The following is a 13,053-nucleotide window of genomic DNA, read 5'->3' on the forward strand; positions in this document are numbered from 1 at the left end:
TACACTGGCTCCCCTTCCCCTTTAGAATCATATTCAAGCTTCTTACGCTCAATTTTAAGGCCCTCACACACTCCTCTCCAATTTATATCTCTGACCTCATCACCATTCACATTCCCACCCATCCTCTTTGCTCCACAAATGCATGCCACCTCTCCTAACAAGTGATTACTTCTTCCCATGCCTGCCTCCAAGATTTTGCACGTGCTGTTCCCTATCTCTGGAATATCTACCACTCCCCACTTTTCTACAAATCAGACAGGTTCTCAAAACCCAATTCTTCCATGATCACTATCGACCCATATGGGTCACCCTTGTCTCTCTGCCCCTTCCCTTTAGAATGTAAGCTCTTGCGAGCAGGGCGCTCTTTCATCATGTGATTTTCCTTCTCTTACCTAGACTATCTCCTACAGTTAAGAGTCATGCTGCTGGACACAGGTAGGGTATTTTACTTAAAAAGATCCTAATAGATCTTTTTATCAATAGTCTCCTCCCCCTAAACAAAAGTCTTCGTCAGCCACTGATACACTGCAAATTGGAGATGTAGATGCATATCATCTTTAATCTTTGGAAAAAGATATGGGGACCAACAGAAAACTGATCACTTTACCAGTGTCCATCACTCCTTACCATGCTTGTAGGGCACAGATCGGGTCAATCTCTGTGACGTGCACGATGGCACCAAGTGCCTTTAGAGCTGCACAACAGCCTTTTCCAACCTGAAACACATGAAAGATGTACAATCACTTTTTTATATTAATGTAAGTCTAAGCGTTTAGCTGGTCTCCTCATGATTTGTTACCACTGTACTACTAGTAATCACTAAACTACACACACACACACACACACACACACACACACACACACACACACACACACACACACGTGTATATATATATATTTATATTGATGCATGTATGTGTGGTGTATGTATGTTCCAGTATAGCTTTAGAATGCCTGGAGCAATTTACACCAAACTTGGTACACATATGACTCACAATCTGCCAAAAAAATACTGTGGGGGTCAGACACCCCTAGTGGTGGTGCAAAAAATCATATAACAAGTATATAATGAACAGGCGCCAAAATGAGTGGTTTTTCCTAGCCGCTGTAAATGGAGATGGTCAATCTCCTAAACAAAGGGTACAAAAAAATGAATAAATTACAGCGCTAATACAACTGATGCTAAAGATATATGAATTTATTCCTTAAAACAGACTGACATGTCAAATGTAAATAAAATTATTAAAAATGCTCTTAGACCAATTCATGGACATATAATAGGCTCCTCAGCAATAACCTTATTAAGGCAAGGGTCCATATGATAATGATTGGACACAAGGTCTAATTTTCACCAAGACCAGTGTAATTAATTACCCATCAGGTGTTCCAATGCATGGATCCGGATCCGGGTCTTTATCTGTGGAATGGATTCTGGTTCACAGTCCGTTTTAATTGACACCTTAATGTCCAGCACGCTGTGTTCCGTTTGTAGATGAATCCTGGGAAATTTTCCTTACTTAGACCAAATTGGATTCGGGATCCTGGTTCACATATAGCATATAGATGGGAGGTCCTGGGTTGAGAACCTAACGGAGCTGTCTTGAATAACGTCCAATGGTCAGGAGCAGTGTTCCCTTATGTGTTTCGCCGCTCCAGGCAGCTTTCTCAAAGGGTAATGTGATGGTCAGAATTTACCCCTTTTTATAGGGGAAATGATGTCATCAGTCAATTAGCATGAACAATTAATTAAGATCTGGCATCAGAATTTCAAACATTTAAGAATACAGAAACAGCAGAGACTACTAAATAAAAACACACATTTGCTGATATTTATAAAACTAATCACGGAACACTTGGAAAAAACTAATTTATTAAATTCCCAATTATCAGTCATGTGATCGTGTCACCGATCACATGACACTACTCAAGACGACTTCCTGTAGTGCTGTCTACTCGTAGGGACAGCCATCTGTCAATCCGCATGTCCCGACTCTTAAATGCATTAAGGAAAGCTTGATAGTTAGCAACTGGTTATCTGCTGTGTACAGGCCACCAACAGATCTCCCAGGGACCTTAAGTGTTGTGCAAAATCTTTACCTTTTTACCTCAAAGGACAAGCCCTCAGAATAGTGAGAAGCTAACCAAGGAGACCTAGAGTCAGCCTATTCCTGCAAACCTTATATGTTTAACATACAGTGGGCGGAGCTTGGCCTGTCATCTGAGAAGTTTGATAGACTTCTTGGAAAGCAGCCACTAACCCCTATTGCACACTGTAACTGAAGCCACTGCGGCCGCTGTAAGAAATCCTTTACCTACGTACTATGGCCCTCATTCCGAGTTGTTCGCTCGCAAGCTGCTTTTAGCAGCTTTGCACACGCTAAGCCGCCGCCTACTGGGAGTGAATCTTAGCATAGTAAAATTGCGAACGAAAGATTCTCAAAATTGCGAATAGACACTTCTTAGCAGTTTCTGAGTAGCTCCAGACTTACTCGGCATCTGCGATCAGTTCAGTGCTTGTCGTTCCTGGTTTGACATCACAAACACACCCAGCGTTCGCCCAGACACTCCCCCGTTTCTCCAGCCACTCCCGCGTTTTTCCCAGAAACGGTAGCGTTTTTTCACACACTCCCATAAAACGGCCAGTTTCCGCCCAGAACACCCACTTCCTGTCAATCACATTACGATCATCAGAACCAAGAAAAAACCTTGCAATGCCGTGAGTAAAATACCTAACTGCATAGCAAATTTACACACTGCGGACATTGCGCATGCGCATTAGCGACTAATCGCTCCGTTGCGAAAAAAAAATAACGAGCGAACAACTTGGAAAGACCACCTATGCTGCCCAAACGGGTTGATAATCGTGTGGTTAAATGTTTTAGGTGTGGTATGCCAGGTCATGTTATTGCCAATTGCCTAGCAACGCAAGAACCCATGCAATGTGATGCTGCCTTTGAATGTCGCAGAATGTCTTTCTGTGCTAGGTTAGCCTGTACTGTGGTACCTTCACCTGAGCTGGAAAAACAAATGTGTGATGTGTTCTTAGAGGGTAACCGGGTAGAGGCCTTGCTAGATTCAGGAAGTTTAGTTACCCTCGTGAAAGCTGGGTTAGTGAATAAAGGTCCAGCAAATACCTACTGGGGTAACTTGCATACATGGGGATACCCAACATTATGTCACTGCTGAAGTGAATATAGAAACTTGTTGTGGGTCAGCAATTGTAAAAGTAGGACTGGTCCCCACCTTGGTGCATGAGGCCATAATAGGGAGGGATTTTCCTCATTTTTGGAAACTGTGGGAATCACGTTTATCAACAGATGTGAGAAGTAAAGAGCCAGTTGATAATACCGGTGATTTTATGGATGTACGTGTGTCTTCAGAACTTTCTGACCCTTTGCCTTTTGCTAGTTTGGCTGGGGAAGTGACAGATGGGGAATCCAGTGAGGACCCTCTTGCTGGGAACAGAGACATAGTAGTTAGAACTGAAAGCGTGCCTGACCTGGAGGTAAAGAAGGATCTGTTTGCGTCTGAACAGTTAAAGGATCCTACCTTAATAAAAGCTAGAGAGAATGTTAAGGTTGTTAATGGGGAACCTGTGCTACCAGGTGACAGGGTTACGTATCCCCACATGGCCATATGTAATGAGCTCTTGTACCACATTGTCAAAAGGGGTGAGGATGTGGTGGAACAGCTGGTAGTTCCCCAGCCTTATCGGAGAACGGTACTAGATTTAGCTCATTGCCACGTTACAGCAGGACATTTAGGTGCAGAAAAAAATACTGAAAGAGTTTTACAAAGGTTCTTTTGGCCAGGGGTTTATAAAGAAGTGGCTGAATATTGTTCTTACTGTCCTGAATGCCAGTATCATGCCCCTAGACCCCATTTCAGGAGCCCACTAGTTCCCATGCCTATTATAGAAGTCCGTTTGACAGAATAGCCATGGATCTCGTGGGGCCCTTGTTAAAGTCCGCTCGGGGCCATCAGTATATTCTGGTAATTATGGACTATGCCACTCAATATCCTCAGGCTGTCCCTTTATGCACTATCACAACAAAGGCGATAGCTAGGGAGCTGGTGCAGGTTTTTAGTAGAGTGGGAATACCAAAAGAAATCTTGACTGACCAAGGTACTCCATTTATGTCAAGGATCATGAAAGAATTGTGCAAATTATTTAAGGTCACTCACCTCAGGACGTCCTTCTACCATCCCCAAACTGACGGGTTGGTGGAAAGGTTTAATAAAACATTAAAAAGTATGTTAAAAAAGGTTGTCGATAGAGATGGGAAAAACTGGGATTGTTTGTTGCCCTACTTGTTAATGGCCATCAAAGAAGTTCCTCAGTCCTCTACGGGGTTTTCTCCATTTGATTTGTTGTATGGTAGACACCCCAGAGGGCTGTTGGACATTGCCAAAGAGACGTGGGAAGGACAGCCCACTCCTTATAGAAGCATTATTGATCATGTAACAGATATGCAGGATAGGATTGCAGCCGTGGTACCTATTGTCAGACAGCACATGGAACAGGCCCAAAGTGCTCAACAGAGGGTATATAACCGGAGTGCCAAGATACGGGAATTTGCTCCAGGAGACAGGGTTCTTGTTTTGGTACCCACTGTGGAAAGCAAATTCCTAGCTAAATGGCAGGATCCATTTGAGATTAGGGAAAAAGTGAATGAGGTTAATTACAAAGTATACCAGACGGGAAAGAGAAAACCCGAACAAATCTACCATATTAACTTAATCAAACCCTAGCGGAGGTCAGCGGAGCCTTGCCCTTCAGTGTCTTCACCTCGGTTGCTTCCCGCAGTAAAGGTGTCAGAGACATTATCAGCTGATCAGAACAAACAGGTTAAAGAATTTCTCATCCAAAATAGGGAGATATTTTCAGAGCTGCCTGGCCGAACGACCATAATAAAACATGACATTGTCACAGAACCAGGGGTCAGGGTCCATTTAAAGCCATATAGGATTCCTGAAGCTCAGCGAGAAGCTGTTTCTAAAGAAGTTAAAACCATGTTAGAACTTAGAGTCATAGAGGAATCTAACAGTGAGTGGTCCAGTCCCATAGTTCTCATCCGGAAGCCAGACGGTAGCATTTGCTTCTGTAATGACTTTCGTAAGTTACATGAGGTGTCCAAATTTGACGCATACCCCATGCCCCGTGTGGATGAGCTTACAGAAAGGCTGGGAACATTCAGGTTTCTCACCACGTTGGACCTGACCAAAGGTTACTGGCAAATACCTTTAACTGATAGCGTAAAAGAAAAACCAGCCTTTTCGGTTCCGGAGGGGCTATACCAGTATAAGATGGGTTGCATGGGGCTCCAAGCAACCTTTCAACGGGCAATGGATAAAATTTTGAGGCCCCATAGAAAATATGCAGCGGCCTATTTAGATGATGTGGTAATTCACAGTACAGACTGGGGTCCCATTTGGTTAAAGTACAAGCAGTACTGGACTCAATCAGAGAGGCAGGGTTAACTGCTAACCCAAAGAAGTGCTGCCTCGCAATGGAGGAGGTCAAATACTTGGGCTTCACCATAGGCAGAGGTCTGATTAGGCCCCAATTGAATAAAGTTGATACTATTCAAAACTGGCCTCGTCCAGTGAATAAAAAACAGGTAAGGGCTTTTTTGGGAATAACTGGGTACTATAGATGATTTATTCCTAATTTTGCAACCACAGCAGTGCCGTTGCAGACCTTACCAAAGGGAAGCAGTCAAATATGGTGAAGTGGAACCCTGATGCAGAAAAAGCGTTCCAAACATTAAAAGTGGCTTTGTGTTCACAACCGGTATTGATAACACCAGATTTTTCAAAAGAATTTGTTGTACAGACATATGACTCAGAGGTAGGGATAGGGGCTGTGTTGTCCCAAACCAGAGATGGGGATGAACACCCTATCATTAATTTGAGTAGGAAACTCAATGAGCATGAAAAAAGGTATGCCATTGTGGAAAAGGAGGCTTTGGCCATTAAGTGGGCACTGGATGCCTTGAGATATTACCTCTTGGGTAGACTATTCAGACTAGTGACAGATCATGCCCCTTTAAAATGGATGTATGTAAATAGAGGTCAGAATGCTCGGGTAACTAGATTGTTTCTAGCACTGCAGGATTTTAAGTTTACTATTGAACATAGACCGGGTACACAATTGGCCAACGCAGATGCATTGTCCCGCATCTTCTATTTGGAGGCTACAAGTGTTCCGGCCCCTAGGTCGAAACAGGGGAGGGGGATATGTGACAAGAACACTGGAATAGTATTTGAGGGCAGGTATGTTTGTCCCAGGTTCTTGTCTTACATGTATTAGAAAAATGAAAACCTCTAGGAAAATGTTTTGTTTTGTCAGAACCTTTTCAGTTTATTGGAAAAGCTGGATAAGGGCCCTGAAAGAGAGATAGGGCAAGTTCCAGACATTGGGCCCAGTTCAGGTCTTTGGCCTCACAGAGGGCTAATCAGGGCTTTCAGCTGTGCAAGAGCCTTTTAGGGCTGCTAGCCTGATTAGTGGGTAAAGACTGCCTGAGGAGACTGGAGACTCTCTGAAGAGAGAAACACGCTTTTCTATACAAGTGAGCTATACAGTGTTTACTGGAGAACTCTGTGTTTTTGTTTAGTGATAGTTAGGAACGTCTTGTGTTTAGTTAGTGCCGGACAGGCAAGGTATTTTCTTTTGGTGTTTGTTTTATTTTCTGTTTAATAAAACTGGCTATGGCCAGTTGCACCACAAACTGGACTTGTGTGATTCCTCAGCTGCTGCGTGCTGCCATTTACCCCAGGAAACGGCACCTTGTACCCTTACAGTGTTAATATATATATATATATATATATATATCTTCCAAAGCAAGTGCACTCACTACTTTTTCAGTTACAAAACACACAGTTATTTTATTCAATTCAATCTGCAGGTACAGTTGTATCAATTCATCATCTTCATAAACATGTCCATATAGGAGTCAATACACCAATTCAGGTCTGTCTGTTACATCAATTCTCCTCTATTGTTCCATCAGGAATATACGAGCTTCACATTATCTCTCAGTATCTCCATGTGATAATATCACTCTTATGACTCCATTTATTTATGGTTTTACATGTTACAAACTCTTAGGGTACATCATGTCATTTTCCTAAGAGTTCGTAACATGTAAAACCATAAATCTATGCAATGGAGGATATATATATATATATATATATATATATATATATATACAGTGATGATATGGGGTAATTCGGTCAGTAGAGAGGTGTATAGGTGTAGTGTCTACATGCTTAATCAGGATCCAAACACAGCTTTTCCAGGTAAATAACTGGTATATTACTTCACTGGCAGCATAGTAACTGAAACAAAACAACAAGCAACCTAGCCGCTGTTCAGTATACTACCTCAATGTTTGTCCCATATCTGACAGGGTAGCTGGTCTGCATCACAAAGTTACAGAGACTCACAGTCCTTGGCTGCTACCTGCAGGGTAACACAGGCTCCTGCTTGGCTGGCACAACTTCCTAAATGCAGTGTCAGGGGTTTAGGCTCTCCCTGCATCCTACAGGTCTGACCCTGGTAACCCAGCCTGTTTCACTCCAACTGCAGCCCCATCTGAACTGTATTGACTGTGACCACCAGCAGCACCTATGTGTGTTCACCACTTTTCTTCCCTGTGTGGGTGGATCCCTACAGCCACTCACACAATATCACCGGTCCCCAATGTATCTCTCTCTCTACATACACACACACACACATATATATATATATATATATATATATACACACACACACACACACACACACACACACACACACACACACACACACACCAATTCCCTCAAAGGAGGGGCACTCTCCAAGTAACGAAAGTCATTAAACATAGTAAAAATGAGTATTATGGTAAGAACTTACCTTTGTTAAAACTCTTTCTGCGAGGTACACTGGGCTCCACAAGGATAGACATTGAGGTGTAGAGTAGGATCTTGATCTGAAGCACCAACAGGCTCAAAAGCTTTGACCTTTTTCCCAAGATGCACAGTGTCGCCTCCTATATCACCCCGCCTCCGTGCACAGGAGCTCAGTTTTGTTAACCAGCCCAATGCAGTAGCAAGTAAAAGAGACGACAACTGCCAGTTGCCACAAACACCACACTCTCCCGACAGGAGAAGTGTCAGCGGCTAATGCCATACCAACCCAAAGAAGCTAAGTGCGTCAGGGTGTGCGCCTTGTGGAGCCCAGTGTACATCGCAGAAAGAGTTTTAACAAAGGTAAGTTCTTACCATAAAACTCGTTTTCTGCTGCGGGGTACACTGGGCTCCACAAGGATAGACATTGGGGATGTCCTAAAGCAATTCCTTATGGGAGGGGACGCACTGTAGTGGGTACAAGAACCCGGCGTCCAAAGGAAGCATCCTGGGAAGCGGCGGTATCAAAGGCATAGAACCTAATGAACGTGTTCGCTGAGGACCACGTAGCCACCTTGCACAATTGTTCAAGGGTCGCACCACGGCGGGCTGCCCAAGAAGGTCCAACAGACCGAGTAGAATGGGCCTTAATGTGATCAGGAGCAGAGAGACCAGCCTTCACATAAGCATGTGCAATCACCATTCTAATCCATCTGGCCAGAGTTTGCTTGTGAGCAGGTCTGCCCCGTTTATGAAACCCAAACACAACAAAAAGAGAATCAGATTTCCTAATAGGAGCAGTTCTCTTCACATAGATATGGAGAGCCCGTACCACATCCAAAGACCGCTCTTTGGGAGACAGATCAGGAGAAACAAGTGCCGGAACTACAATCTCCTGATTAAGGTCGAACGAAGAAATCACCTTAGGTAGATAGCCGGGACGAGTCCTAAGAACCGCCCAGTCACGGTGAAATATCAGATATGGGGAACTAGAGGACAAGGCACCCAAATCCGACACTCTTCTAGCTGAAGCAATTGCCAGCAGAAACACCACCTTAAGGGAAAGCCACTTAAGGTCAGCTGAACCAAGAGGTTTAAACAGAGACTATTGTAACGCCTCCAAAACCACCGACAAGTCTCAAGGAGCCACAGGCAGGACATAGGGAGGTTGGATACGCAACACGCCCTGAGTAAAGGTATGCACATCAGGTAAGGTGGCAATTTTTATCTGAAACCACACCGACAAGGCAGATATTTGAACCTTGAGGGAGGCCAGACGCAGGCCTAAGTCCAGGCCCTGCTGAAGAAAAGCCAACAACTTGGCTATACTAAACTTGGAAGCGTCATAATCGTTAGATGCGCACCAAACAAAGTAAGAATGCCAGACCCTATAGTAAATCCGAGCCGAAGCCGGTTTCCGGGCCCGCAACTTAGTTTGAATGACTGCCTCAGAAAACCCTTTAGCCCTTAAGACGGAAGCTTCAAGAGCCACGCCATCAAAGACAGCCGGGCTAGGTTCTGGTAGACACAGGGGCCCTGAACAAGTAGGTCTGGGCGTTGTGGAAGTAGAATTGGACGCTCTGATGATAGGCCTTGCAGGTCTGAGAACCAGTGCCGTCTGGGTCACGCTGGAGCTATGAGAAGCAGAATTCCTTTTTCTTGCTTGAACTTCCGAATTACCCTGGGCAGGAGTGACACCGGAGGGAACACGTACGTCAGCCGAAACCTCCACGGTACTGCCAGCGCATCCACGAATTCTGCTTGAGGATCCCTTGTCCTTGCTCCGAAGACCGGAACCTTGTGATTGTGTCGAGACGCCATCAGATCTACATCTGGAAGGCCCCACCTTTGCACTAGGAGTTGAAACACTTCTGGATGGAGGCCCCATTCACAGGCATGCACGTCCTGACGACTGAGAAAGTCCGCTTCCCAATTCAGGACTCCCAGAATAAATATTGCCGATATGGCCGGTAGATGACGTTCTGCCCACTGTAGAATCCGTGAGACTTCCTTCATTGCTAGGTGGCTTTGAGTGCCGCCATTATGATTTACGTAAGCTACTGTGGTGACTGTACTTGAACAGGACGGTTCTGAATTAAATGCTGGGATAGGTTCAAGGCATTGAAGACCGCCCGCAACTCCAGAATATTGATCGAGAGGAGGGACTCCTCCTTGGTCCACCGCCCCTGAAGTGAGTGTTGCTCCAGTACCGCACCCCAACCTCTTAGTCTGGCATCTGTCATCAACAGGACCCAGTCAGATATCCAGAAAAGACGGCCCCTGCACAGTTGTTGGTCCCGGAGCCACCAGACCAGCGACAGACGGACCTCCGGAGTCAATGAGATCATTTAAGACCTGATCCGGTGAGGCAGGCCATCCCATTTGGCTAGAATCAGCCTATGGAGAGGGCGAGAGAGAAATTGAGCGTACTCCACCATGTCGAATGCTGACACCATGAGGCCCAGCACCTGCATCGCCAAATGTATGGACACTTGCGGACGAGAAAGGAAGCAACGAATCCTGTCCTGAAGTTTCAGGACTTTCTCCTGAGACAGGAACAACCGCTGGTTGTGAGTGTCCAATAGTGCTCCCAGATGCACCAATCTCTGAGCAGGGATCAGGGATGACTTCTTCCAGTTGATGAGCCACCCGTGGGCTTGCAGAAACCGGACCGTCACATCTAGATGACGCAGGAGAAGTTCTAGGGAATTTGCCAGGATTAACAAGTCGTCCAAAAAAACGGCAGTATCCTGACCCCTTGACGGCGGAGTACCACCGTCATCACCGCCATGACTTTTGTATAGATTCGCGGAGCCATTGTTAAGCCAAAAGGTAACGCCCAAAACTGGGAATGGCAGTTGCCAATAGCAAATCTCAGGTATTGCTGATGAGACACTGCTATAGGAATATGCAGGTAAGCATCCTGTATATCCAGGGAGACCATGAAGTCCCCAGGTTCCAAGGCCAGAACTATAGAGCGAAGGGTTTCCATCCGGAACCTGGAAACCTTCACAAACCTGTTCAATGCCTTGAGGTTGAGAATGGGCCGGGAGAACCCATTCGGTTTCGGGACTAGAAACAGCGGATAATAGGACCCCCGGCCCCTCTGCGCAAGAGGCACCTGTACTACGACTCCTGTATCGAGGAGGGTCTGTAACACTGAATGTAGAATGTTTGCCTTTGTCTTGTCCAACGGGACATCTGTCTGGCAAAATCGATGAGGGGGTCGGTTTCTGAAGGCTATGGCGTAACCTCGCGTGATGACTTCCCGTACCCAGGCATCTGAAGTGGTCTTCAACCATTACTGGGTATACTCTAGAACAGGCCTGGCCAACCTGTGGCTCTCCAGATGTAGTAAAACTACACATCCCAGCATGCCCTGCCACAGTTTTAGCATTCCCTAATAGCAAAACTGTGGCAAGGCATGATGGGACTTGTAGTTTTACAACAGCTGGAGAGCCACAGGTTGGCCAGGCCTGCTCTAGAAGCCGGCCCCCCACCCTGCGATCCCCCAGATGGAGGTCCGCCCCGTCATGCGGCAGGCTTATCTGTCTTGGAAGCTGGCTGACGGGCCGCCCAGGCTCTTTTGGGCTTAGACTTTCCAGGTTTGGAAGTGCGGGCCTGCTTGTAGTACGCCTTACCTTTGCTTTACCTGAAGGACGAAAGGGGCAAAAGAAAGTACCTTTAGCCTTCGACACAGAAGGAGCAGTACTTGGCAGACAGGCAGTTTTGGCAGTAGCCAAGTAAGCCACAATCTTATTTAAATCCTCCCCAAACAGAATATCTCCCTTAAAAAGGAGTACCTCCAGGGTTTTTCTAGAGTCCAAATCCACAGACCAGGATCTCAGTCACAATATCCGGCGAGCCAGGACAGACGTAGTAGAGGCCTTGGCTGCCAGGATATCGGAATCAGAAGCCGCCTCTTTAATAAACGAGAAGCTGTGACAATATAAGACAAGCATTGTCTAGCATGGTCAGAGGAGATTTCAGCATCTAACTCCAAGGCCCATGCTTCAATGGCCTCTGCAGCCCAAGTAGCTGCAATAGTGGGCCTTTGTGCAGCACCCATGAGGGTGTAAATCGCTTTCAGACAACCCTCCACACGTTTATCCGTAGGCTCTTTTAGAGACGTGACGGTGGTGACCGGTAGAGCTGAGGAAACCACCATCCTAGCCACATGTGAGTCCACTGGAGGAGGCGTTTCCCAATTTTTAGACAGCTCTGGCGCGAGGGGATAGCGAGCCAGCATCTTCTTTTGAGGCACAAACTTCGTACCCGGGTTTTCCCAGGGTTCCTGATGTATATCAATTAGATGGTCAGAGTGAGGTAAAACTTGTTTAATCACCTTCTGACGCTTGAACCTATCTGGTTTCTTAGGAGGAACGGATGACTCGGGATCATCCGTAATCTGTAAAATTAACTTAATAGCCTCCAAAAGATTAGGAACATCCACATGTGAACCACCCTCCCCATCAGCAGTATCTGAGTCAGAACCTGTGGGGTCAGTGTAAGTGCCGTCTTCACCCGACGAGGTGTCAGTGACAGCAGTGGATTGTGAGGAGACAAGAGCTCGCTTAGAGGACCCCTTGGACGTAGGCGAGCGACGGTCAGACTTTTTAGTAGTCAGGGACTGGTTCAACTTCTTTATTTGAGCAGATAAATCGTCCACCCATGGCGGGTTAGCTGCAGGGACCACAAACGGTTTCACCGGCATTGGGGGTCCCATAGGGGTGTTAGTTTATGAACTAGCGTATGCAGAAGCGTGGAAAAAGCGATCCATGGCGGGTCATTATTTGCCCCCTGTGCCACTGTCCCACTAGGGGGGCAAGGATCCCCCAGAACCAGAGCCCAAAGCTGCTATATTCTCCTCATAGGTATCTGCGGCTTCAGCAACACCGGCAGTGTGTTCAGCCCCAGAACCAATACCCTCAGAAGCAGACATGATATAATTTGCAGTATCAGGTAACACAGTACAATTGGCAGCAGCACAATACCTCTTACCCAAACCCCTGCGCAGTGTAGTCAGCACCAGCAGAGATAAAGGAGAGATATGGGGGGTAATTCCAAGTTGATCGCAGCAGGAATTCTGTTAGCAATTGGGCAAAACCATGTGCACTACAGGGGAGGCAGATATAACATGTGCAGAGAGAGTTAGATTTGGGT

The 13,053-nt window shown here is 45.9% G+C and overlaps 1 protein-coding gene across 4 annotated transcripts in view; it reads right to left on the minus strand.

The window, feature by feature from the left end:
* AHCYL1 (adenosylhomocysteinase like 1) overlaps window positions 1–13,053 on the minus strand; it is a 905,485-nt gene that overhangs the window by 299,111 nt on the left and 593,321 nt on the right. For all 4 annotated transcript variants that reach the window (XM_063955029.1, XM_063955028.1, XM_063955032.1 and 1 more), the window contains exon 10: window positions 628–716. In XM_063955029.1, coding sequence (XP_063811099.1) covers window positions 628–716 — 89 coding nt within the window. The remainder of the gene's footprint in view (window positions 1–627; window positions 717–13,053) is intronic.

Source organism: Pseudophryne corroboree, chromosome 2, assembly GCF_028390025.1.
Source record: "Pseudophryne corroboree isolate aPseCor3 chromosome 2, aPseCor3.hap2, whole genome shotgun sequence".
Lineage (NCBI taxonomy): Eukaryota > Metazoa > Chordata > Amphibia > Anura > Myobatrachidae > Pseudophryne > Pseudophryne corroboree.